This window comes from Melopsittacus undulatus, chromosome 4, assembly GCF_012275295.1.
Source record: "Melopsittacus undulatus isolate bMelUnd1 chromosome 4, bMelUnd1.mat.Z, whole genome shotgun sequence".
NCBI classification, from domain to species: Eukaryota; Metazoa; Chordata; class Aves; order Psittaciformes; family Psittaculidae; genus Melopsittacus; species Melopsittacus undulatus.
The window spans coordinates 77,393,049-77,420,461 of NC_047530.1; the positions used below are offsets into that span (position 1 = coordinate 77,393,049).

Sequence of the window (27,413 nt, forward strand, 5' to 3'; positions counted from 1 at the left end):
GTTATGTCCCTTTAGTGAGAGGTTATGTCAATTTTGAAAGAAATATAGTCTTGAATTGTCCAAATGCATGGCTGACAGCAATATGAAGAACTCATTAAAACTGTCTCTATTCTTCATGTGGGATGAAGTGGTGTTGCAATATAAGCCTTTCTAAGAATGTCAATATCACATAATTCCTAAGTTGTTTGAGTTTTATAGTTTTTCATGTATATTTAATATACAGGGGGTATATATACATAAGTGTGTGTGTATATATACATGTATAATATGGAGGATTTACTATGTATTTTGAAGAAGTGGATCAGCCTGTGACATCATGGTGTTGATCAGTGTTACTTGAGGGTTCAGAAATTTAATTTTAAACATTCATGCGCACACATGTAGTCAATTATCCACTCCCTGTTAGCATTCACAGTTAGCATTCACAGTTTAACCTGTTTTTTTCAGCTGTGACATTCTGGTTCTTGTTTTTGGACATCAGTAAGGCCTTTCAGCTCACTAATCAAGAAGTAAACCAATATAAACCAAAACAGGAGAGGGGAATGCGTTCCCCTCATTTTTTACCACTGTGAATTATTCCAAAATTATTTAGAAACTATGTTAGGGGTGTATTTTGCAAGTGCAGTGTTGTGTATAAAATACAAATATGTATGTGCAGTATAAATTGCCACCATATCTTTGCCTCCTTGTAGGCAGTTACAAATAGCATTGATTTCTCTAGATTTTTGAAATTTTGCTTAAGGATTTTTTTATATTTTTATTCTTTAATAATTTCATACTTTGATAGTATCTTATCAATTCTGAGTAGAAATGTCTCAAACTGTCTGTTACTTATTTGGATTGTTCGTTATTCAGTAGATACTATAAATAAGATTATCTTGATTTATTTCAGATGTTCAGCATTTCCTCAGATGATTTACATGAAAAATTCTGAGTCTGTAAGGCTAGGCTTTCAAGGCCAGGTTGGACAGAGCCTTGGCTGATATGGTTTAGTGTGAGGTGTCCCTGCCCTATGCAGAGGGGTTGGAACTAGATGATCTTAAGGTCCTTTCCAACCCTAACTATTCTATGATTCTACAATTCTATGAAAGTTAGAAATAAATGCCCAATTTTCCTGTTGCTAGTTACCTGAAATTTAGTAGTTCGCACCTAACTTAATGGTCCTTATTTCAGAAAAGGCAAATTTTAATCAATCTGCTTTGACAAGGGGCTACTTTATACAACATTTTAGAACTTCATTACAGTAGTAATGAAGGCTGTAAATTACTTATGGCCAAAATATCCATTGGATAAAAATATTTCTCTTCTGCAAAAGAAATCAGTAATTAAAATGTATGTTTATATCATGGCTGCTCTTTTAAAGAGCTTTTTAGCAAATGCTCGTGAATTACAAGTTGTGCCTTAGAGCTATTTTTTTAATTCATTAAGAATGTGATTTACATTCATCAGGCTGGAATGACTGTTGTTGTAATTTCCAGAATGATCTCTAAATTGAGTCTTTGTGTCTCCATAATTGTTACTATCATATGTAAATAGTTACTAATACAGTATGAGATCAGGAACATATGTTGTTCAGACATTACAGAGCCCTGTAGATGGTAGACTCTCAAATCGTCCTTTAGTGGTATATTGCTGCAGTTCTGCGTATCTGAACTTTAATTCATTGCTGTTAAAGTCCTTATTTTATGGCATTGCTTTTTTCTTACTCTTAGTGACTTTTGGCCGGTCTGATTTGTTTTCTTGTGGACATCTACAGTAATTTAAAAAGTATATTCTTAATGGGTTACAGAAATTAAAGAATTAAAAGTATTTAAGACTAAATTAGTAACTTGGTGGAGGAAACAAAGCTGAAACAAACTTTAAGTTGAAGCAAATAGAGATGGACAGTATTTGGAATCTAAGGGGGAAAGAAAAAAACAACCCACAGTGACATTCATATGTGCTGGAAAGTAAGAAAAGCGAGACTACAGTTTCTCAGTTTTTCTTACACCCATTTGATGCTTTATTTTCTTTTATAGGGTGATTGAAGCATAATGTTAAATAAAACTGTTTTAATTCAGTCTGAAAATTCTAAATCACTTTAATATAGCTCATTTTATAGAGTTATTGAATGACAAGGTGGAAGGAAGATCAAAGGATAATACTGCTGTTGTTTATCTGTTTTCAAAGATCTTCAAGACACTTTAAGTGGTGAGCTCCAAGTTTCTCCATGGTGAGATACTGTAGTGCTTCACATTCCTTAAGATTCCCCCACTCCATTCCCCACTAGTCTTTCTGAGTCTTCCTGCTCCAGTTTAAGCCTTTAATCCTTGGCTTACTTGTTATTTATACAGAAAAGAAGATTTTCCTGTTTTCAATTCATTAGCCTTTTATGTCTTTGGAGAATTTTGTGTGCTTGCACTCATAATCTTATTCCATTGTTTTTTAGATTAAGCAGCTCCAAATTGTTCATTCTTTCCTTACAGGCCATGCTTTCTAGACCTCTTATAACACTTGATGATATCCTCTTGCATTCCTGTAGTTGATTCGCATTCTTCATTGAGCCATACTCAGGACAGAGAACAGTATTGTAGACTGTCTTCACCAAAGTTTAGGGGGAAGGAGTGGAAGATTTATGTCATATTTATTTCAGGTGCAAACTTTTAGTTGACCTTATTTACAGTGCCATGCCATTGTTGATCTAATTTTCTAAACTCTTTCCTACAGATATGGTATCCCATCAGTTATATACTCAGTTTTATGCAGCTTATTACCCTTGAAATGTGATACTTACTGCACATACAAGAATAGGGAGAGTTGTGCAGTAATAAGTAAAATTCTAGACTCCAGTTGTCCAGACTGTGGTGATTGATTGCTACATTATGTAAAGCAAAGTGGTGGCTGAACTCTGGGTCACAACTCACCAGCTAGGCAATAATTGCTGCTATCCATGTGGCGACATTTAAATAGCTTTATTATAGAGGAACCTATGTAAACTGGTTTCTGTTGTCTTTCTGAATTCTTTCCAGAGAAATTTTGAACTGCAGTGCAGTGTCTTTTGTTTATCACAATATCAGTTATTCTTTTATGTGGTATCATATCTATGACTTCACTGGATATCAGCCACAATAACCAAGAATCTGAATCTTCACATTGTTACGGGAAGGGAAAGAAAGTGAAAAAAGCACCATATGACCTTCTTATTAAACCAAAATGTCCAAATAAACAAAATGTTTACAAAGAATTAGTTGGCCTACACATTTTCTTACCCATTTATTATCATTGATTTACATTCTTAAGTAGTGTACCTTAAATTTGTCAAGATCCAATTGAACTACAGTCCTTTTCATTGGTGTATTTAATAATTTGCACTGTAGCTACGTCTACTTGATGTAGAGCTTAAATAAGACTTCCTCTACTTTAAATGGAAAAACTCCATCCAGCATAGCACAGATTTATTGGGTTTCTTTTTTTGCTTTGTGTTGTTAATTACCGAGAGACATTAAGGAAACTACTAGTAATGTCCGTCATGTGTGCTCTTATGCATTGGGGTTGCCGGTGTATGTCAGTAGCCTGTGATCTCCTGCATAATAGCTACCAACTTATCAGAAATTGAAAAGTGCTATTAAAGTGTTTTTCAGGTTCAGATAACTGGTACTTGTGAAATAGCTACTAATATCAGTAATCCTGTTCATCATTAAATTATTTAACTACTGTGGAGCTTTGAAAAATTGGCTTTACAGAAAGTCATTCATTGCTTTAACAAATAGGGGTATCATTTGGAAAGTCCAAGCCAGAATGTGAACAAGTATGTCAAGAGTAGACATATAGCTCTGCTGAGGTACCTGATTAATTTAAAACGTCATAGATAATTTAATCTGTGTGTGCAGTGGTTATCAGGAGAAGAACATGAAATTAATTCTTTTGAAAAGAGGTATATATGCATCCTTTTGTGCAACTCTTTATTTTAATATTTTAGAACAATGCATTATTGACTATTGCTATAAACTGCTGATAATCTGTCTTTGGTATAAAATTGACGTTTTATTCTATGGAAAAACGTAAACTCCAGTATAGTTTGTGTTTCACTCTACGGGAAAGAAGAGGGAGAAGGGGTGTTTGGGGGACTGGGGGACTGGAGGCGGGGAGGGAAGGAAAGAAAGCTACTTTCCCACATAGGATTGTGTGAAAAACTTTATTAAACTGTATATACTGAGTTGATTATTTGATTCCACAATTTGCAGAATCAAGTTTTGCTTTTTGTTATTATTGCAGCTACTGATTTGAAAAACTTCCTATTCTAAAATATGTAAGAACTATAATAAAAAGCCAATTTTGTAGTATGGTTGGCCTGTGCAGAGAATGTTCACAGATATTTTATATAGGTACAAATATTCTAGTATTAATTGAGTAATGAAGTAGAACTTTAGTGGTAGTTGTATTTGTGATGGGGTGTATCAATAAGTGTATAAAATATTTGTTTACTTGCTTGGTAGCTTGGGGTGACTTTTAAGCATTTCAGTTGAAAACACAAGGTATATTATTTTTAAAAGTAGATTATTTATATTTAGTAAATTGTTTCAACTAACAGGTTGTACTCTGAAACTTTTAAGAAAACATTTTGATTTTTTGGTAATGTGACTTTTTAAGGCTCTAATTATGGACTTGTGGTAGAGCTACAAAGCATGGGTCAATAGTTGAGTTCAATATCGCTGAATTTAATGTTTAACATCTTTAGTTTGGATCAAAGATAACGGTACAAGGGAGAAGTGAGAAGTCTGTGGGACTGACAATGTATTTGAAAGAATCATTACCAAAAGATGGTTGTTTTAATCATCTGTTTGTCCTGACAAAGTATTCTGGTTTTGTTCTTATTCCAGTTGTCATCTATATCAATATGTAACTATATATATTTTTATTATTCTTTTAAAATGTATAATCTTCTGCTTCCAGATCCATTTGAAGCTTTCATAATTTTTTCTATTCGACATGAGATCAGAAAAATTGATCTGCATAAACGTGACTACAGCCTCTTAGTTCCTGGTTTAAGAAACACAATAGCACTTGATTTTCATTTCAGTCAGAGTTTACTGTACTGGACAGATGTGGTAGAGGATAAAATTTACAGAGGCAAGCTCTCTGGAGGTATGAATTTAATCTTTAATTTCTCAATAGTAAGAACAACTGCAAGTACAGGGTATTAGACCTGATAATTTCTAATTGAACTACCCTTCACAGAAACAGATTTTGTAATGACATTCTGCTTTTTAAAAGGTGTATATCTAAATTCTGCTTGATGTAGAGCTAGAAAACAGCTCTATAAACATTATAAAGGTATAAAGCTTCCTCTTGGAATAGTGTATAGGGAGCAGAAAATAACAAATGAAAAGGGCTGATACTTCTTCCTTTTCCAATGAGTGCAATATTGACATTTTTTTCGATTCTTTTTTTTTCTTTAATTTACCTTCACTGTCTTAAAAATGTGTAAGAGTTTACCAGATGTCTGATAATCTGTCTGCTCTCATTAGGTGAAAGATTTTGTTTTATAATTTTATAGCATTCAGATAGACTTGTTATTTGCCCTGGTGACATAATTATGGCCTATAACTTGATATAATCTCATGATGTTTACAAAGCATTTCTAGAAAATGTTCTTTGTTGAAGTGTATATTCAGGTGTTTTCATTCCTGCATGAACTAACAGGATAAGCATGTTTAACTTGCTTCTGAAAAAGTTCATGTGTCCATTTATGCATATGTTCTGCAATACCTTTAGGGGTTTTTTTCTGGGTTTTTCTTCTCCTTAATAGATTGTATTTGATCCAGATCCAGCCCAAGAAAGAAATATCCTACAATGTTAAGTATATAAAGACAGCCAAAGACTTGCTACTTTTCATTAATGGCTATGGTGTTTGTATATGTTACCATCATGCTGTAACATAATCACACTGTACCAGAACCCAAGTAATTTCTTTGCTGTATTAAAAAAATAAAATAAAATTTACTCCCTCAGTCTTGCAGCTGTCAGGAACTGCCAAGAGTTAGATCTGCAAGGAGCACTGTGCCTTCCTGAAGGTCCTGAGGGCTACCAGAGTGCTTCTGTACTTGCCTTTATGTGAAAAATTTTGAGAGCCTCCAGAGGAAGTATTGGTAGGGAAGAACTGTTAGTAGATAGTGACTAAGTAAGGCTATTTGTTTGAGCTTTTCACAATATGTTGTCCAAACAGGGTTCTCCCTATGATTTATAGCTTAATCACAATCTGTAGCTTTTCACTTTTTCTGATTAAGAAAAAGTGAAATAGAGCTGCAGGAGTTCTGTCTAATTGTCTAGTCACTGGGAAGTGAAGCATGAGCACTTACTTTCCAGGTGCTGCAAAAGAGGTCACTGGTAATAAGGCAGATGTAGATCTTCCTATGTTACTATGTATGTGATCTCTGACTTTTATTGGAAATTTAAGAACTTTAATTACTAAAACATCGAACAAACATTTGACTACTGTGGATGTTTATTTGTACACTACTGGAATTGTACTTTATACATTTGTAAAATAAAAAAAAAAAGGAAAAAGTCACATGGAACAAGTATTATCACCCATAAAATTAATCAGCAGTTCTCTCCAAGAGCATATGATAGATTTGTATATCCATGTTCACTGTATCAGCCTCTACATCTTTAGGACTTATTCCCCACCATCTTTGTTGTTTTTGTTTTTTTTTTTTAAGGTGTTAGTGCCATCGAGGTGGTAGTTCAACATGGCCTGGCCACACCTGAAGGTCTCACTGTAGATTGGATTGCAGGAAACATATACTGGATAGACAGTAATTTGGACCAAATTGAAGTAGCGAAACTAGATGGCACTTTAAGAACAACATTAATAGCAGGAGCTATGGAGCATCCAAGGGCTATTGCTTTGGATCCCAGATATGGGTAATTATAAAAAAAATATTGTGTGTGTTGCAAAGTATTTTAAAGATAGAGGTTTAAATGTGAGATGGTTTTATTTCTTTTTTTTTTTTTCCTGTGAGTTATAGTTCTGAACTTATTTTTAATGGTTCTCGAAATAATATTTTAAGTGAAATACAATGCATTGCTACTGTGTTTTTCACCAGTGGAAAGGGTCAAGAAAAGCTAAGTTGGGAGATACAGGGATCTGTTTGTTGGAAAATTACTTCTCTTGCTATGTGATTGTTTAATTTTCTTACTGTGGGTGTAACTGGAGCCTTGGATAATAGTAAAGCTCTATCATGTGGATGATGGTAACTAGGTCTAACTTTCGTGTGTAGTTAATGGCAGATTTAAATATTGCCAAGATGATTCATCTCATTTAGAGATTGATACTGGGTTTTGGTTTTGGTGGGGTTATAAAAGTATAGTTTAGAGGTTGCTGGAACAGTAAAAGTTGAGTGAGGTAAATCCCAACTTTTGTGTTTGGTTCTCCATCTTTAAAATGAAGACAGTGCTGCCAATTTCTATCAGTATTTTTTTCTACCTGTTCATAAGGGGTAGTCTATAAACTAGAATATTTTCATCATAAGCAGCTGAGTGTAGTAAATTCAGCCTACTACCATAAATACATATTTTATCTAGTGCTGTCATAATTAAATGTTTCTAATAAAAATTAGAATATTTTCATAATATCAAACAAGATGTTAATTAAAACAGTCAAAATTAGGTGTTTCAAAAAAGTATGCTTGAACTAAAATATTGTCTGATTTTGGTAATACAGGAAAACATTTTTTTATTGTGTTAGCATAAAGAATAATTTTAACAGTCATCAAATATATGAAAGTATTTCACAATTCCATGTGAAAATCTTCACAGTAAAACAAAGCACCAACATTAAAATTTTGCTTATGGTATTTTTTCTTTCTTGTAAAATTAGCCTCATATTTTGGCAGGGCAAAAATGAGCCATATAAACCATTTGTATTCAAATTTAAGTCAATTGACTGAAGTTGTGGTATGGAAGTGAAACTGTTCATGAAACCCTAAACTCCCCATTTAGCCACATGTCAGTTCTGATTCTATATTGAAATTCAGTCTACCACTACAAAAAAGTTATGATTCTTGGACTTAGAGCAGTGTTTTGAGGCTATATGAAATCGCAAACTCATTACAGAAACCTCATTATACAATATTGTGTATAGGTGGATCCTCTTAGGGAGGCTAAAACGTACTGGTCAGGAGCTACATCCTCTTACAATTATTGTTCTTTGAGAGGGAAAAAAAGAAATTGGCCAGCAATAATATAAATTTCAAAGAGCTTCAGTTATGATATTCAGCTTTGCTCAAGAACCTGCTATGGTCTATTATCTGTCTTCATTGAATATGTATTTCAGAAACACAGCTTTAGACATACAAATAAAAGTAGATAAAGGCCCCAGAATCTGGAACCTGAGGTCCCTTCTGGACCTAAATTCTGAATTATGAGCTATATGCTTTAGCAAGTAAGTATGCTGGCCTTTCAATTCAGATGCTAGAAAGCTTATTTACAGAGTGCATTACTTATCTATAGAAATCTTTAGAAAGAGGCATCTTGTTGGCAGAAGGCTTGTCAGATAAGTTGCCCAAATTAAATTGTTGGGAGAGAAAAAAAAAGTCAAATCACCACTCTTCCTGAAACTGAAATCTTATTCTGCCTTTTGAAAAGCTAGAAGCAATTACATGCTACATTTTGTTAGAAGTGAGAGAAGAATAAAATTTTTGAACGCAGATGGGAACAGCTCCTCAATCTTCTCACAAATAAATATGAGCAAACACTGATGATTCAGAGTGGATGGTTGTGTTGAGATAACAGATTTGTGCAGTCCTAATGGAGGCACAACTGCTGAAGCTGCATTCCAACCTGCAGTGAGGCTTGAGCGTGTATTCTCAGTCCACACACACAGAGATGCATGTATAAATAAACATAAAGGTAAATACATGTGGCTGCATACTTCTACGCAGGTGGAAACTCTCAGCACAAATGAGCAGCACCAATGATACCATCCTGTTAACCGCTCTGGCTGTTAAGGATGAAGGTCTATTAATGGGAAATATACATGTCTAATGTAGATTCCTCCAGTAACTGAGTTTAGACACTTAACACACCAGTTAAGTCTGGCTTTCCTCTTTGACAGCGATCACATGCTACGTGCACAGCCTCAGTTGCTCTGTTTGCATGCACTCAAAGTGATCTGTCATCGCAGGTCACTCCCACCCTGTGCTGTGACCTATTGTCTGGCTCCAGCTGCTGACACATAGCTGTCTGTATATACAGCATGTGTACGGAGAAGATACACTCACCCAGGGAGAGAGAAATGGAATTTGATAGAAAGATAGGCCTTTTTATGCCCTTATCCCTTATTGTTTAAATATAGATTGTGCTACTGTTCATAGACACTAAATGGAGAGTCCTTATTATATACTATATGTTAAGGACTAACTGTGGCCAATGTTACTTGTCAAAAGTTTTGTTGCAGTCTGACTCTCTGCAGTTAACTCTTTACAACGAATCAAAAGCTTTCATGTCAAAGGCATTCTTTTCCTTCAAAAAATAAAATATAAAAAAGTTAAAAATCTAATAAGGTAAGAACAGTTAAGAGTGTATTTTGGGCCTTTTGGTGACACTGCTTCTGTCACTTAAGTAACTTCTTTGGCAGTACTAGTGAAAACTTACCTTATTGGAAAAAAGTTGCAGATAGTACATAATGTAGGCTACCGTACAACATATTTTTCAGCTTTCTTAGCAAGACTAATCTGTATAAAATCTGCTAGTTACGTACCAAAATCTGGGGGTCTTGACTGGAACACTCTTATGACTAAGTGGAAATCTCTAGTTTGGCCTGGTGTTTAATCACTGCTACCTCAAAATACTTTTCTTCCTTTTTCCCCTCTTCATCTGTGGATCACTGTCTTTTTTTTTTTTTCTTTCTAATTAATGAAGACCACAAAAGCTGTGATGTTTATGAATGGGCATGAAAATGGAACACTATTAAACTTCAAGTTTTAAAAAAACTTCTTGAGACTTAATGATTGTTCTAACAGTAATAAAGAAATACTACTTCCATGTAACCCTGTTACTTCAAGGAATTTATATAGTTGCCCAGATTAATCTGTTTATTCTTTTCATTTGAAATGTTTGACTGAACTTTTTTCTTTGTCTTAAATAATAATTTCAGTTTATTCTTCTTGCGTTAATATTTTATTATATCTCTTTTCATTTTCATTTTGCTCTCACCAGAATCCTGTTTTGGACAGACTGGGATGCAAATTTTCCTCGCATTGAATCCGCTTCCATGAGTGGAGCAGAAAGAAAGATCATATACAAAGATATGGATACTGGAGCCTGGCCTAATGGCCTTACTGTAGATCACTTTGAAAAAAGAATAGTGTGGACAGATGCTAGGTAGAGTGATAATAGTATTCTTATTATCTGTTTATATATCCTTATTTTTACATATAGAAATATGAGCATACACTGTAAGTGTATGCTTACGGCATAGGAATGTAAGTTATTATGTATGGAAGTGGAGTATACAGTATGTATATAAAGAGTCTGGTGAACAAATATACAGTATGTACATTTCTTTAGTTGTGTTACTAGTACGCATAATTTCTTCATGTCTGTACCAGCAGACTTTTATGGCCCTGACCAGGCTTCTCAGGCACCTTCCAGTGCACATCCAGCCTGGGGTCTCAAGAGACCATTTCAGCTCTTCCCTGGACCTCACCCCCTGTCCAGGTGACACCACCAGTCTCCTGCTGGCCGCAGCACTGTGTGGCAGTGGGCCCTCTTGGTCCAGTCCTGTCTTGTCATCATAAACTTTTCTGGTGATATGAACTATTGGTTGAACCAGGCTGCCACTCCTGTGGCCTGCTCTGCTCACGTTGCACAAGGTCAGTGGGATGTGCCCCTCAACAGCAAAGCTTCTGCCCTGCCAGCTGTGGTATCATCCACGACTCCTGGCCTTAGAGAGCATCTATACATGTGTCCTCTCTGACCCTTGCACGTGGAAGACCCAAGATATTTCACTGTTTTTTTCTGTAAGTTCGTTTGAATAGAAACTGATTTTTCTGCTGTATTTTCACAACATGGAGGTAAATTTGAGTTTAAAAGCAGTATGCAAGCAAACCAGTATTTCATATTCCCAGTTAAATAAGGTGAACTAAATCATCTCTGAAGTTAATGATTGCATTTTAATCATTCTTTGGCCTTATCAGCATGTAAGAGAAAGGTTTGTATACATTTTGCATAATATCATGATGGTTGTGTTGATTTTCATTTTATTTTTATGTAATCTTAAATCTGGGGTTATCTTGCAGGTCAGATGCCATTTATTCTGCATTATACGATGGAACCAGCATGATCGAAATTATACGGGGTCATGAATATCTTTCTCACCCTTTTGCTGTTTCTTTGTATGGGAGTGAAGTTTACTGGACAGATTGGCGGACTAATACACTTGCAAAAGCAAATAAATGGACTGGCCAAAATGTCACTGTAATACAAAAGACAAGTGCTCAGCCATTTGATCTTCAGATATATCATCCAAGTCGTCAACCACAAGGTAAGTATTTGTAGAATAATTAATTATTATGTGTGTGTGTGTGTGAATTTAGTATATGAATTTAATATACAAGTATCTGTATATGAATTTGCCTTGAACTGTCAATTCTTAAGTAAGTGTTATATTCAGTGCTCGTGTTCCTTGGGTGGTAATAGAATATTCAAACCAGAAGCTTTACAGGATCAGTGCTTGTGAATATTGCCCATTTGGTCTCTTGGTCTTGATCTGCTACAAAGCTACTGCAGAACCCACGTGTTTAAAAGATCCAACTTATTTTTTTAACTTAAAAAAAATAAACTAGTAACTAGTCTAACAGAAGGAAAAATACATTGTTCACTCTTTCTCTTGCTTCTCTGCAGAGGATGATGAACTTTTCTCTGAAATAAATTGTAAATACAATTCTTAGTTGTAAATATCAACTTTGTGCTATAGTATGCCTTCTTTTTTTTCATTCACTTGTCTATTTGCTTTTCAGTCTTCTTGTTCACTCTTAGGACTGCATAACTTAGCTGACCGCAGTGGCAGAATCTACTTTTCTACCTAAATAGCCCCAACTGGGTGTTGTCCATAAACTGACACTTTCACAAATCGTATCCTATTTCCTTAACAACTTTTATCTTAAACAACACAATTTTCAATTTCAAATTGGCACAGTATGTCTTTTATGGGAGAATGAACTTGGCCTGCTGGAGGCATGAGTTTGGAGCTTGAAAATTCCAGAAACATCAAAACTTCTTTTTGGTGTGGATGACAGTCAAAACTGAAAGGAAGTTCACGGGATATACATTCATTGAGTAATAGGAAATTCTGTAATTATTTCTTGTTGCGTTATTTTCTAACTTTTAATTTCACATTTTCATCTGTATAAAGCTTACCTCTTAATGTGCATATATTTCAGTTTGAATTTTTTACCAGCTTTTATAGTGTAACATCTGCTTTTATCAGAACACTGTACAGCTATGGTAAGTTATACAGCAATACAAAAACCCAACAGGCCATGTCATTAGGTTGATAACACAACAGTGATTGTGTATTTAGTCATCTTCAGCTACTATAAGATAAAACCGTATCAGTCTTGAAAATGAAAACTGACTAGATTTTATCGATCTGGTTTAATAAAATATTCTATTTAATTCTTAATGAAAAATGCAGGAACCTGATAAAACTTAGCTCCTTGAGACAGATTTACGGTCTCTGTCACATAAGTAAAAAGTCTAATGATTTTCTTATAACTTCAGCTGAAGCTTTAAATGAGTGAAACACTCATTCAGATAGTAAATATTTGGTCAAGAAAGTTATTGATTTAAGTAGCCCTATGTATGCAGATTCATAAGGACTAACAAAGAAATCAGAGTATCCAATTAGTTGCACATCTAGTATTTTTCTAGAGTATAACTGTATTTGTTACTTCTCTGAGGATTATGAGGATTGCAAATACAGAGTTTTTATTTAACTGATGTAAAATTATTTTCCACTTTATATTTTCTGTCTTGTTAAGGCAATATATAGAATGAGTATAAGCATGTTGCTAATACCAAAGTAATAATTAAATTCAAAGGAATTCTAGAGGGACTTGATACATTTTGCTGTGATTTCATCCTGATACCTACTCGTTGGTAGCACTTGCTACTACTGGTCCAAACACATCTTCCTGCCTCCCATCATGCTTCCTTTTTCCCCCAACTGCTGTCCAGTTGAGGAGAGATGAATCCAAGATACTTTTTATAATGCAGACAACTGGCAATATTCTTCTTACAGTTATCTCCACTTCTACAATCGTGAAAAAGAGAATTTTAATTGGGCTTTATAGTTCCTCATTTCTGACTTCTTAAAATATTGATCCCTTCTAAGTCCCTGTACCCCTGGCTTGAGAAGGTTAAGGTTAATGGAAGTAGTTGGAAAGCAGTGGTACATAGTCATTTACTAGGCATCCTTGAGCTTCTGAGACAGATTTTTTTATTTTATTCAATGTGGAATAGCGAGGATGAGGTTGTTATTTAAGTAGTAATGACAGAGTAAGGTAGGTTGCTGAGTAGAAGAAAATGGTCCTGATTAAACTTCGATTTTCTTGGAAGGGTACTTGAAGATCAGTTCTCACAGTGGATCTCCATGTAAAATGAAGAACTGAATGAAATGACATGTTTTGATATGACTACAGCTACACTGATGTTTAAAATAAATTTAAAATGACAAAACCAAGTATAGGACAGGATGACATTACCATGAGATTGGTGACAATTTCAAAACCCATTCTTTGAAATACATGCTTTAGAGTATTAATCTCAACCATATCAACCATGGCTGAAATGCCAGCTTTGTCAAGATAGTCCAGTTCTTCAATGCAGCTTTCCTATACACATGTATCAAATATTTAATTACTTGTATCAGCCATTGGAGGGAAGAATTAGGTCTCTGCAGGCTTTCTGTATTTTTATATCAATAACTCATAGGTTGTCTGTAAACAAGAAAATAGATCATCCAAAACAGAACATGTAATGAGTAATGAATGATGTGAGTCACCCTCCTATTGGTTATACATAATATACCACCAACAGTGTTTAGCTGCCTGCCAGGTTAAACCACAACATTCCTACTGGGGAAAACCTGGGTCAGCTCCTTGAAGATCCAGTCAAGCTGGCCCTGCCTAGTCAAACTTTTATGTGCTATAGAAGGGGATGATGCTACATGTCACCTGGGCAAATGGATGGCCGTGGAGAAAGGTATCCAGTACATGAGGGAATTTGCTATGCTTGAGGTGATTTTTGATGGCCTGGGCAGTTATGCAAAGATCCAGATGGAGCCAGATATCCACGACTTGTGACAGAAGTTTGTACAGTGGACTGTACCAGCTACTAGGAAGAAAATTATCCCAGCTGAAACCAGGACAAAGATACATCTGGGCCATATCTAGCTATAAAGCTATAGCTTTGAGCTATAGAAGCTCTTGAGATGTGCCCTACAAAATACAGGTTCTGAAAATTGGATGTTCTTATTTTGATATATAGCAAAAGACAGTGACTTAATTTGTATGTAAATATAGGAAAGGAAAAAATGCTACTGGAGGATGACCACTACTTAGTTACAGAATGTTCTGTGATCTCTGGGTAAGAGATCATGGTAATAAAAACTACTTTAAAATTTGTATCACGTATACTTAGTTTTTTGGGTTTTTTTTTTAATGTTGAGAAATTATACTTTGTTCTTCTTGTCACTCAAGGTTTGTAGTTTCAGTAAGCTATTCAGACTGTTTTGTTAGTTCTGAGCAATCTTAATTTGAAAGCATTAAATTCTGACTATTTTGTTTGGCTTTGTAAATGTCTTAGAACCAAGTTCTACATTATTTATACATACAAAAAAAAGATATAGCTCTAATGTAAATGAGAACCAGCAAGTAAAATTCTCCCTGCACATTTGAAGAATGCTCTGTAATAGCATGCATCAGGGAAAAAGAGAGCAATGAATACAACTCACTGTTTGCCATCATGCTTAGACTTGCCAACTACTGTGATAAGGACTCTCAGTGAACAGCTAATCTACCTTTCAATGTGACGTTGTCAGGTTACCTTTTGTGGTGGTTTTATTTTAAAATAGTAATGAACTTACATCAAAGAAGAATGTTGACGTTTTTCAGTGGATGTCAAGTTCTTGGGTTTTATTGCTTCTTCTCTTAGCAGAATTTACTTTTTAGGCCAGGGTACCATCCTAACAAAGCTGTCTCACTTCTGGATAAAAGGGTGTGTAGGCCCGTGATCTTAAAATATGGGTGGAGTAAATCTGGTTTAGCAGTAGCAGTCAATTTTTCTCCTTCTTAGTAGTGGTGCAGTGCTGTGTTTTGACTTTCAGCCTGGGAACAGACCTATTAACACTGATGTTTTTCAGTTGTTGCTAAGTAATGTTTACTCTGACCAAGGACTTTGTGAGTCTTGTGCTCTGTCAGGGAGGAGGGGGTGCCATGAGGAAGCAGGGACAGGCCACCTGACCCAAACTAGCCAAGGAAGTATTCCATACCAGAGCACGTCATGCCTGCAGAGGTAACTGGGAGCGCTCACTCTTCCGGGTCGGGCCCGTTTCCGTGGGTGGTATCGTATTCTCTTCCCTTGTTATTTCCCTTATCATTATTATTGGTGGTATCAGCAGTGATTTGTGTTATACCTTAGTTACTGGACTGTTCTTATCTTAACCTGTGGGAGTTACATTCTTTCAGTTCTCCTCCCCATCCCTCCAGGATTGAATGGGGCAGGGGGTGGAGGGGGGGGGGGGGTGGGGGGGGAAAGGAAAGAAAGACATGGGGGTGTAAGAGAGAGACTGTGGTTGGGTTTTAAATCACGACAGCATCTCTAGACACCCCCTTCAAACAATGATTTTTGCTATTTTTATAATTAATCCCTTCTTCAGCTTTGGAATTTGAGGAGCTGTGTTCTGTATTTGGTGTTTTCACAGTTGCAGTGGAGTTCCCATTAGCCATTTTTTGCTGTCAGAAAAAAAAACAAGAAACAACTATTTTCTGTTTGGACTGGGGCCAGACAATGTCTTCAGGGAGAGACTATGGCCTGGGAGACGAGTTGGTATTCCGTAATCACAGTTACCTTGGCCTCAAGGCAATGTATAATTTGTAGAAGGGTTTTCAGCTGTTATTTGCCAGAATCAAGAATATCAAATATCAAGTTGTGTAATTGCAGCTTTCATTTTATGATGTAGACAACATCAGATTCCAATTTATGTTGGCCTTTTGGGCTCTAAACTATTGTCTTTCAAAGAAAGCAATTTATATCTATAAATTCACAGTACCTAGCTTTGTTGGAGCTAGGGAAAAATGGTGATACTGTGTGATTAGCTCTTACTTTTTCTCCAAATTTGTAACAATTTTGCAATAAATGAAATAAGATAGCATTCAGTTTAGGATTGCAAAATAAAATTAACAGTAGATTTACATTGCAAAATGTCAATATGAGTATAGCACTGAAGAACATTTTGTACTCTCAGCTCCATAGGTATATATCTAGGTCGCCTTTGTACGTGAAATATTATTAGCTTTTAAAATATAATATTCAGCTTAATTTGATTGAAATAAAATAGTGCAGTGCTAAATAAATTTCTGTAGCCTAAAGCAATGTTATTTCACTTATTCTATGACAGATGCTAATTTAAGGTAATGAAGTTATAGTGAGATATTTGCATGGATGATAGGTTCCTCTGTCAGTAAACCACAGGGGATTGTGGAAGGCTTCGTGACCTAATGCAGAATGGTGTCACATCTCAGAAATATGAGTTTGAGGTCTACTCATCTTCACAGAATCAAAGATCTGTATCAGGAATGCTGTTAACATAGCAAACACAAGTTTTCTAGGAAGAATATTTTCCAAGCTAACATTGTATTTTTGAAAAATACCTGTTGCAAAGAACAAGGTCTTCAATTTTAGGCACTAGGAGTTGTACCAAGAGTTGTACTACTGGGGATAGTGATGAGAGGAGTAAATTGGAAGGATCACACAAAATCAGCCATGGCTATGGCATTATTCTTCCTCTGCAGATCGATTTTTATAGTCTAAAAATCACAACAAGTAGTACAATAACTGCTGAATATAAAGTATATTGGTGCCACTGGGCTCCAATTAATTAAATTGGAGTAATTTAAAACATGAAAAAAAAGTAATTAAAGCATGAAAAACATCTGATGTGATACCACTGTTTTGTTACCATATTCTCTTGAGGCATAAATTGCCAGCTGTTTAAAATAACTTGTTTACGGAAAGATAGCTTAAGATACACATGAGCAAAGTGTTGGCTGTTGATTTTTTTTTTGGGGGGTGTATTTAAAAAATTTATTACTTTCAGATTTTATCACAGCTTACTTGTATATATTATTTTTATTTCAAAGCCAGCAGCAAGCGTGGTATATGTATTATAGATCATGCAAAATATATGTAATTTTTCTGGACTTCAAATTAGATTCCTTTGCGGCTTGTGAAAATTCCATTTTTTGTTTTAGAAATTTTAAGAGCATTCTTTAATACCTTTTTCTTAACTCAGCATTCTGTCTTTGACAAGGGCTAATTAGAGCCTACAAAAATATGGACCTTAGAGAGGTTAACAGCCATGTGCCTCCCACGTCCTCCTTGCTAGCTTCCAGTAGCTTCAAGCTCAGTGACTTTTAAACCTGAAATGGTATCTATGCACTTCAAAGGCCTTTGATTCTTCTTGCATGAACTTTTCTGGCTGATTTTTGAATTTACACTAACTGTTGATGTCTGTAACTTTTTGGGCAGCTGGCTTTGGCGGGTAGCTGTACTATGTGAGAGAGGACCTAGTCTTGCTTGTTTTAACCATAATGCTGATAATTCTTTTCAGTGTGTTCTACCTCTTGTAATAAGAGGGGTATTGGATGGCAGTTTCATAAATACAAATTAATCAGTTGCTTCAGAAAAGGATCTTGTAGATATGGATGCTATTTCAGTGCTCATTCACATGAGCGTAACAAGATTGGTTTTGGGTTGGGTTTTTTTTTTGTTTTTTGGGTTTTTTTTTTCCCTTGTGTATTTATATCCATGTATTGAATTTTATCAGATGTTTTATTTCTCAGTCACTGTCATTTAACTCTTGCATAGCTTTTCACACTTGGATTTAATTTAATCCTTTGTTACTGACTTTTTTTTTTCCTTACTTGAATGGTGAATTTCTGATTTTTTTTTTTTAAAGCTTTCTATAAAGCATAATACCTGCTCCTAAAAGTACCATAGCCTTTGGCCTTTCCCCATGGGAATACTATAGCATTACAGCACTTGTTCTTTTACATCTGCCTTTCTTATCTGCCTAGTATGCCAATATGATTTTTTTAGGTCAGCTATTCCAGGCAGTCTTGTCTTATTTTGTAACTTACGTAATTACATTTTTCTGTTTGTTTTTTGCAGTACCTCAAATTGTATACTGGGGATGGTGAGAAACTGAGAGATTCATTATCAAGAGCATCAGAATTACCATAAAGCCCTCATACCATATACAATAGAGTATCATGAAGAATTGTACTCACATTGACCTAACAATATTCTCGTTTATTTTGGTTCATGCTGAATATGTAATTTTTTGTTAGATGGTAGACTGACTAATTCTTCAAGTGAATGGTTAAAAACTGAAATAGAAATTGTGAATATAGGAAATAAATATGTATTGTAGAACTGATGTGTTCTCTGATCAGACCTAACTTGCAAATTCCAAAGACTGATGCTAAAATAGTCAGATGAAATCAGGTCATATAAAGATTTTGACTGAGTACAGCAGAAGGATCTTTTGCTGTGTAAAAGTGTTGACAGCGAGCAGAGGATAAGATCTGTAACTCGTTTTAAATATGAGTAGGAATAGATTGTCAACAACTTAAAGGTATTATATTGATGTAGCTGTAGTGCATATATTTGAAGGTGTAGGCTGAATTTAATCATGTTGTGCACCATTACAGTGTAAGATTAAAAAATTGCCTAGCTAAAATCTGATGCCAAGAAGGGACAGGTTCAATGTTAATACGGAGGATAAGTTGGTTCACAGTGAATGCATATTCAGAGGTTCTCAAAATATCTGTTAATTTAACTGGTGATAGAATGTCTGTAGAGGTTTTTTAAGGGTTAATGGTCAAGAAAAAGAAGCATTTTGTTTAGATAATCTTTTAGAGAGCAGTCAAGAGGAGACAGGATGACAGAGTGACATATATGTATCTGTGCACGGTACTGTAAAAGAAATAAATTGAAAAGTAATCAGCAGTGAAAAACAAGTAAATAATGTAAAAAGCTGGCCAGTTGGTAAAAATGCAAGTTCTATGGGTTCCCATGATCAAAAGGAACATAGATTAGTGGAAATTATTAGGAAAGGAGTAGAGAACCACAGATAGTGAGCTGTGGTGCTGTATAAATCCATATTGCTCCCACAACTTGAGTGCTGTATACAGATCATATAAAAGATACTGAGAAAGCTTGACAGACTGATCAAGAGTATGGGAAAGGTTTTTGTATGAGGACAGGTAAGCTGATGCTTCTTGAAATACAGCTTATAGACAGGCTTCTGTATGATGGCAGTCTGTGAAATCATAAATGGCGTGGCGAAGGTGAATAAGGAATGGTTATGTGGTTATTCATAATAGAAATAGAAGGAACTGTTAGATTTAACACAGAAAAAAGAGCTGATTTTTTTGAGAGTCAAAGCAGTGCCATACCTATTTTCTTTCAAGAGGTTTAGTTTTTTATTAAAATATAAAGGATGGGCTTAGCTGTTACTCAGTGAAAGTGGTATGAACGTGGAATATATGAATATACATATGTGCTGGTATAAGTAATTTTTTATTATAGTAGTTTACTTCTCAAATAGTGTATGTGTGTGGAAACATACATCTGATTTATAACACCTTTTTTCCACTAGTTTTGTATTCTGTGATATATGAAAGGAATCGTTATGGGAACAGAGGAGACAAATTTAACTGTCTCCTCTTGATGATGCTTGTAGCAAGCTTTAACCACAACTCTTTCTTTCACACAATCATTAACCAGCATTTTTTTCTGTATGTATTTCTATTTGAATGCTATACTGAAATAGCAACTTCTGTAAAGAATATTATGCACTCTTAGCACAGGAAGACAGGGGATTATTATTCTTAGGCCCTAAGTAGATCCTTGCCACAGACAGTTGAATGCATATAAAAAGGTTGAGGTTCCACTGAAATTACTGTTTTTCATTGGTAAACAAATTGAAGGAAATGCAGTTTCACAAAATGTATGACTAAATTTTAAATTGCTTGACACCAGTGTTGAGAATGCTGAACAATGCAGGAGGTTGAATCACTAGATGAGCTGAGATCCCTTACAACCTAAATGATTCTATGATCCCCTTCACAATATTGTCAAAACCCTAAATTATGTTCCTTTTTTATGTGTAGTTCATAGGTATAGTAGTGAACATATTAAAAGACAGTGCCCCAGATTTTTTCACATTGTTACTACATATACAAGAAAAGTGATGATGTTAAGTAAACGTTTCCCTATTGTAAGTTTTGGAAAAGTCAAAATCAAATGTAGGCATCACATAAGAAGAATTAAGGTACTTGCAGTCCATTAGCAGACAAAAAAGTTGCTGAGTCATTAACCAAGAATAAATATTTCTAAGCTTCTTGGCCCAGTTCATTTTATTTTTTTTTTTTTTGTCAGAGGTTTAGAATTGCTGACAGAGAGGGTGTGGGATGCTTCTTTGTAATAAATGTTTGAATAACAGGAGGGACCACAAAGGCCACAAGAGTGTAACATGGCCTCCAGTGCTGCGTTTGAAAGGGACAAATGGGATGAATTTACAAAAATCTGTGAATTTTTGATAGAATGATGGAAGATGCTGGATAACCTATTTATCTAAGATTTTGAAAGTTTCATTATTCCTGTTCCACTGGTCAGACCAGGAAGTAGTTAAAGGATTCGGGAGCTGTTGGATAAATTTAAGGAGGCATGCTTTGATGAAAAAGAAATGGTTCAATAAAGCAAACCCTGACTTTGTCTTAATATTTTAGTGCTTGAGTTTGAGCTAAATTTATTTGGCAAAGAAATTCATACATTGGATTTCTATAGTTATCTAATTACTTATATTGCAGGCTAGCACAGCATTGGAGGAATATATTCTAAACTAATTGATTTTGTTAATTATAAGTTTCTCTTTATGAGTTAGTCATCCCCACTTCCCTTTTCATCACTGTTAATTTTTTAAGTTTTCTTTTACTAGATGGAAAAATCAACATTACTTTCTTTCTATGCCCAGAATGTCTCTTCAGCCGTTCTCCGGAGCTATGTGTATAATGAAAGAAGATAATGGTTTCTAGGTTTTGTAAGACTAAGAAGTCTTCTCTGGTCAGCTTGCTTTCTGCTCTTTAAAGCAGTTTTAGCACATACTGTTCAATCAGTGAACTATAGGAAGCTACTTGAACAACGCTACACTTAGGAGAATTTTTTTTGCAAAAATTAGAAATGTTCCATATTAACATTTTTCCCCATGTGTCCTGTTTAGGTGTGTACAGTTCTTTACATTCAAATGGTATAAAAATACTTCAAAATTCATATCGTGCTGGGAAATTCTATCTAGAGGCTTCTGGAAGTTACAGTGATAAATTTTGTGGTTATCCTAACCAAAAAACAGAATAAAAAAAAATGCTTGGACAACAGTTGAATACAAAGTGATAATAGAGCACGAGCTCAGTTAATCAGTAAGGTTGGGTTTATTGTCTGACAGAATTTTCACAGCTTTCTCACCCGTGTAGCGTATGCTAGTTTGACAAACCCTGGTTTCAGAAAGGTGTTTTTATATTTTTTGTGTTTTGTTATTCAATTTTAGCTTCCAATCCGTGTGCTGCTAATGAGGGCAGAGGTCCGTGTTCTCACATGTGTCTGATTAATTACAACAGAAGTGCTGCATGTGCCTGTCCACATCTGATGAAACTATCTTTAGACAAGAAAACTTGTTATGGTAAGTTTTCCTCCTAAAGCCTGACAATTGTATTGATTTTAGAATTTTGAACTAGACAAATTAAAATACATAATCTTAAAAACAATCTATACTGTGCATTTTAATAATATATTTTAGAGGGACATCCACTTGAGAAGTGATAACATACTCTAATATGAGGTGTGTGGAGCTTTGATATTTATTACTGCAACCATATTTTTCTCTTGTTTATGTGTATGATATATTTGTAAAACTTATCTCTGTAAAACAGAAAGATTTATACTTTAAAGTGCGTCATCAGACAATGATGAGTCAGGTAAGCTGAATAACAATAAGGTACTTACTAGCTTAGATCTCTACCTATTCTTCTAAAGTTGTCTTAGTTTCATTTTCAAGGATTAAGAAACTGAAATAAAGAGTAAATGCTAGCCTTGCAAGGGAGTTTTATGAAAAATTTCAATAAACAGCTTTTAAGTTATAAAAGCCCTTGAACTGTTAAATAATGGTCTGTTATCTGTAAAACCTTGTACTACATAACTCTTTGCAGTCTTGATTCATAATGTTTAGAAAATAAAAAATAAAAAAAAATTAACAAAAAAGTATCAAGACTATTGTAGGTAAAAAAGTTCTCTCCTGTTCGCTCAAAGACATTTGCTCCAATAGTTTAGGCTTTTGAAAATAAAAGTAAATAAAAAAAAAGTGTTCTGGTTTGTCTTCAGTGTATCACAGATAGGGCTTTGAGCAGGCTGGTCTAGTGTAAGGTGTCCCTGCCCATGGCAGAGAGTTGGGACTATGTGATCTTTATGATCTCTTCCAACCCAAAACATTAGGGAATGTCTAAATTAGAGCAACCAGTGTGTTCTTTTTCTTCCAGCCTGTGTGCATTGTGCTGCTTACACTTATGTTAGGACATGTCTCCTCAGTTTTGTTGTTTGCAAAACTTATGTGTTCTAGTGATACTTTGTTCCCCTGAGATACCATATATTACTATCTATTATGATGTGCAAGTTAAACAGCAATTTGGGTTTTTTTGATTGGGATAAGTGGGGTAAAATTTTTAGAATACAATTTTAAACATTTTTCTGTAAGCATTCACAAGACCATATTGATTAAGTGGTGTAGTAACATGCCGAGCATCCAGAATAAATGTGTTTTCCTGTGATTTTTATGTTCTATAACATACTTTATTTCTCTTGTCACAAAGCTTTGGGGTTTTCCAGAAATGTTAAATCACACATATAAACCTTATTTATGCATTTGTCAAGTGATTTCAAAATAATAACTTAGACTTCTGTTAGCGATGTTGTGAAGAGGATGAGGAGTGATGTTTACCTTTTTCTAACAGAAAGGAAGAAATTTCTTCTGTATGCAAGGCATTCAGAAATAAGAGGGGTCGACATAGAAAACCCATACTTCAACTTCATCACAGCCTTCACTGTTCCTGACATTGATGATGTGACAGTCATAGATTTTGATGCTCTTGAGGAACGCTTATACTGGACTGATGTGAAAACACAGACCATCAAACGTGCTTTCATTAATGGAACTGGCTTAGAAACCATTATTTCAAGAGGTAAGAGGCTTAACATTTAAATAAATATGATCCATTATAGGTAAATGTGTGTTTATAAGCATACTAAAATATGAACGTATAAGTTCTTCTTAGGTGTACCTTTCACTTGGATAATTGATCTAAACAATGAGACAGCACAACTTTGCTCAAGATTTTAGTTCCTCTTATTGATTCATAATCCATTTTTATTTAAATACATTTGGAGGTAATTGTTACATTGTTTTTATACAACATTGAGATGTATAGTAAACAATGGAAATAATGTCTTCTGGGTTAGGTAGAAACAAAAAAAGATTAAAACCAGAAAAATAACAATATCCTGATGTAGCTTTGCACTGAACAATTTCGTGTGGATTTCTTACGTCCTTTCGCTATCTGTGCTGACACAGCAAAGAATTGAGCTCCATTAGAGTTTTTTTTTCTCTAGTCCTTGTGGATCTTTTGGCTTTGTCACCATTGGTGAAACACAATATGATATCATTTTGGTGATACTGGTGCTGTGCATTTACTTGTTGTCTTCTTGCAATATGCAGTATGTGCCATGTACAAACTCTTTGCAGTACTTGAGTCCCATGAGGAAGTGCAGCCCTTTAAATCTGTTGTCTTTGAACCCTGAATGCGTTCGACATTGTTGCTTTAGTTACTTGTAATGCAATAATTCAGGTTTTGCTTTTTGCTGAGCTTTTTAATTATAGGTAGCAATAAATTACAGCAATAAAAGGGATTGGAAATATTAAGGCTTTATTATTAAAATATTACAATAACTTAAAATATTTTTGCAGTTAAAATATTCATTGTTCCAACACATTTGCTCCATACTTTGACTACAGAAACTGAATGGATTGCAAAGTCTGTACCTGATTGCTTCAGCCCTATGTTGCATATTGAAAGTGATACCCTTTCTTGTCCTTGCTACTGGTGATTTTTTTTTTTTCCAGCCACTGACAGTTCCTCTTCTGGCAGAACATGATGTTCTTCTATTTTGCAATATACTTACCTGCTTGAAAATAGGAAAAGTCCTGTCTGACAGGGACTATATAGAAGCAGGTTTTGCAAATGCTGATTCCTCAACTGTTAAATATATATCTTAATGGAAAGAGAAGAAAAAAAAATAATTCAGTTCTGTAAGATCCGACCTTTTCTGAATTTAGGAACAAATTAAAAAAAAATACTTCCGTAGTTGATTATTTGGGAACTTCAGAAAATTATTGAAGCTCTGCCCCTGGTGCTGCTTTGGAAGAAATTTGTTCTGTATCATCATACTTTGGGAAATCATTGGACAAATATGGCCAGTATCCCCACATGGCTATGTAAATTGATGAATTTATTTCTCTGGGTATCTTTTTTTATCTTTTTCCCTGCTATCTCAGAGACAACTTTATTAACAATTGGAAACATTTTTAATACGAGTAACAAGAACAAGGTTGTCCTGCATTCAGGAGTAGCAGTCATTTTTTTCTCCTTCTTAGTAGCTGGTGCAGTGGTATTTTTGACTTTCAGCCTGGAAACAGCACTGATAACAGTGATGTGTTTGGTTGCTGCTCATTAATGTTTACTCTGATCAAGAACTTCGTGAGGGGGGAAGCCAGCAGGAAGCAGAAACAGGATACCTGAAACAAAGTAGCCACAGGTGTAATCAATATCACAGCATGTCTGCCCACTATATAAACTGGGGGAAGTTACCCAGAAGGGTTAGATCACTGCTTGTGTCAGGCTGGGTATCTGTCAGCAGGTGGTGAGTGGTTGTGTTCTTGTTCCTTGTTATTTCTCTTATCATTATTATTATTGGTGGCAGCAGTAGTGGTCTGTGTTATACCTTAGTTACTGGACTGTTCTGCTCTCAACCCATTGGAGTTACATTCTTTCAATTCTCCTCCCCATCCTTCCGGGAGTGGGGGGGGAGGAAGGGGAGGGAGTGAATGAGTCACTATGTGGCTCTGAGTTACTGACTGGACTTAAACCACAACAAAGGTCTGGAGTTCCTTTTAGAGATGCTCTTTACATCAAGATGCCCTAAAGAGAAAATGTTGTTGGGTTTTAGAATGGTAGGAGAATAAAAGCTTTTTTTCATATATATAGGGGGTAAAATCACAAAACTTGTCAAGAAACTTAATGAAATGTGGAGAAACATACTATGTGTGGCTGTTTCTGTTTATCAGCATTCATATTCATTTTATTATGGTAGCTACAGTGGTGGAAGTTTTGGGGGGAAAGGTTGTGCCAATTGTAACTCACTAAATATAAAATTTGCAAAATTATGATCTTCTGGTGCATCAAAACTTTATAAAGACTATTTATGCATAAATTAACTCATTTGCTTAGTTATATTTTTATACTTCTTTATAAGAACATAAGAAGCTTTGTAAGTACATATTAGCAGGATTCTCCTTGGATGAAGTCTTATGCTAGTGTCATAAAGATGCCAGTCATACTTTAATCTTTTTATGAGTGTGAAATTCTTTTTTTCTAGTTGCTGCAACCAAAATCCCCAAAAAAGCAGGGTATTGGTTTAAAGCGGGTCAAGGGCATGTATTCAGTGTCGTTTGTTGCATTCTCTAAAGTTGACATCGTAACTTCCTAATGCCCAGTCACCATTTGACCTTAGGTATGTGCAAGTCAGTTCTTAGCTACTTCCATGATAGCTTGTCAATGACAATAATTCTGTCAGTCAAAATAGCCAAAATAAGTTGACAAATTGACAGCGTAAAAAATAGGAACCAGAATGAAATCATTAAATACGCTTGGCCTCTTTCCTTTTCTACAAAGATGCTGGCCAATACGAATCACAGCTATGCCAAAACAGAGTGGTGTGTTGGTATATAGATCTTGAGCAGTGACTTTATACCGAGGATTTAGGGCAGATATTAATATACATTAGCATTTTTTAATCAGTATCATACTCAGGAAGGCTATCACATCTCAAGACACCTGTGAAGCTACCAAATTAATCATACCTTACTCATGTTTTACTATTTCAAGTAGCAAATTCGTCATCAACCCTTAAAACACCACAAACCACAGTTTTTAATAGTGCACTGTGTAGCAAATTCTTTCCAAAGTATAAAAATACACTGCAGTCAGTTTCTGATTGTTATTTTTTTGAAATAGTTTTTATTATAATTTTTAACAAACTATCCCATGGCAGGGGGGTTGGAACTAGATGATCTTGAGGTCCTTTACAATCCTAACTATTCTATGATTCTATGATTTATGCATCATTTTCTGAATCTTCAGTGAAGTTTTTATGGTCTCATTTCAAGAGTATCATCCCAAAAAGAAAAAGAATGATTATTAATCTTGACCACCAGTTTATAAGTACATCTAAGCAGAATATTGCTCAATATTGTTACAAACTGTAAAATAAATTCTTGACTTTTTTCTTCCAAAACTGCTAATAATCCAGAAAGAAAATCAAAAGAACTGCTTTCATTTTTTGCAGATATTCAGAGTATCAGAGGTCTTGCAGTGGATTGGATATCACGTAATTTATATTGGATTAGTTCAGAATTTGATGAAACACAAATTAATGTGGCACATTTAGATGGTTCCTTGAAAACTTCAATCATCCATGGGATCGATAAACCCCAGTGTCTTGCAGTTCACCCAGTAAAAGGGTAAGATAACTGTGGTTTTAATAAATAAAATACATTAAAGCTATCAGAAGATTTCTTCTTTGTTCAGATTTTGAGTTTGCCCATTCTTTTTTCTTTCAAACTTAAAGTAAATGCATATGTTTGGAAGATTTTTCTGAGAAGTTCCTAAGTACTTTCCCTACCAAATGTTACTGTTGATCAAATCATGTAATAATATTTTGCTTGCTTCTAAACTTACAAATGTTTTCACTACTGATGGATT

At 34.9% G+C, this 27,413-nt stretch overlaps 1 protein-coding gene across 1 annotated transcript in view; it reads left to right on the forward strand.

Moving 5' to 3' along the window:
* LRP1B (LDL receptor related protein 1B) overlaps nucleotides 1–27,413 on the forward strand; it is a 565,080-nt gene that overhangs the window by 330,074 nt on the left and 207,593 nt on the right. The window contains exons 24-30 of the mRNA XM_034061327.1: nucleotides 4,933–5,124; nucleotides 6,702–6,906; nucleotides 10,201–10,365; nucleotides 11,283–11,527; nucleotides 21,875–22,006; nucleotides 23,331–23,558; nucleotides 26,998–27,172. Coding sequence (XP_033917218.1) covers nucleotides 4,933–5,124; nucleotides 6,702–6,906; nucleotides 10,201–10,365; nucleotides 11,283–11,527; nucleotides 21,875–22,006; nucleotides 23,331–23,558; nucleotides 26,998–27,172 — 1,342 coding nt within the window. The remainder of the gene's footprint in view (nucleotides 1–4,932; nucleotides 5,125–6,701; nucleotides 6,907–10,200; nucleotides 10,366–11,282; nucleotides 11,528–21,874; nucleotides 22,007–23,330; nucleotides 23,559–26,997; nucleotides 27,173–27,413) is intronic.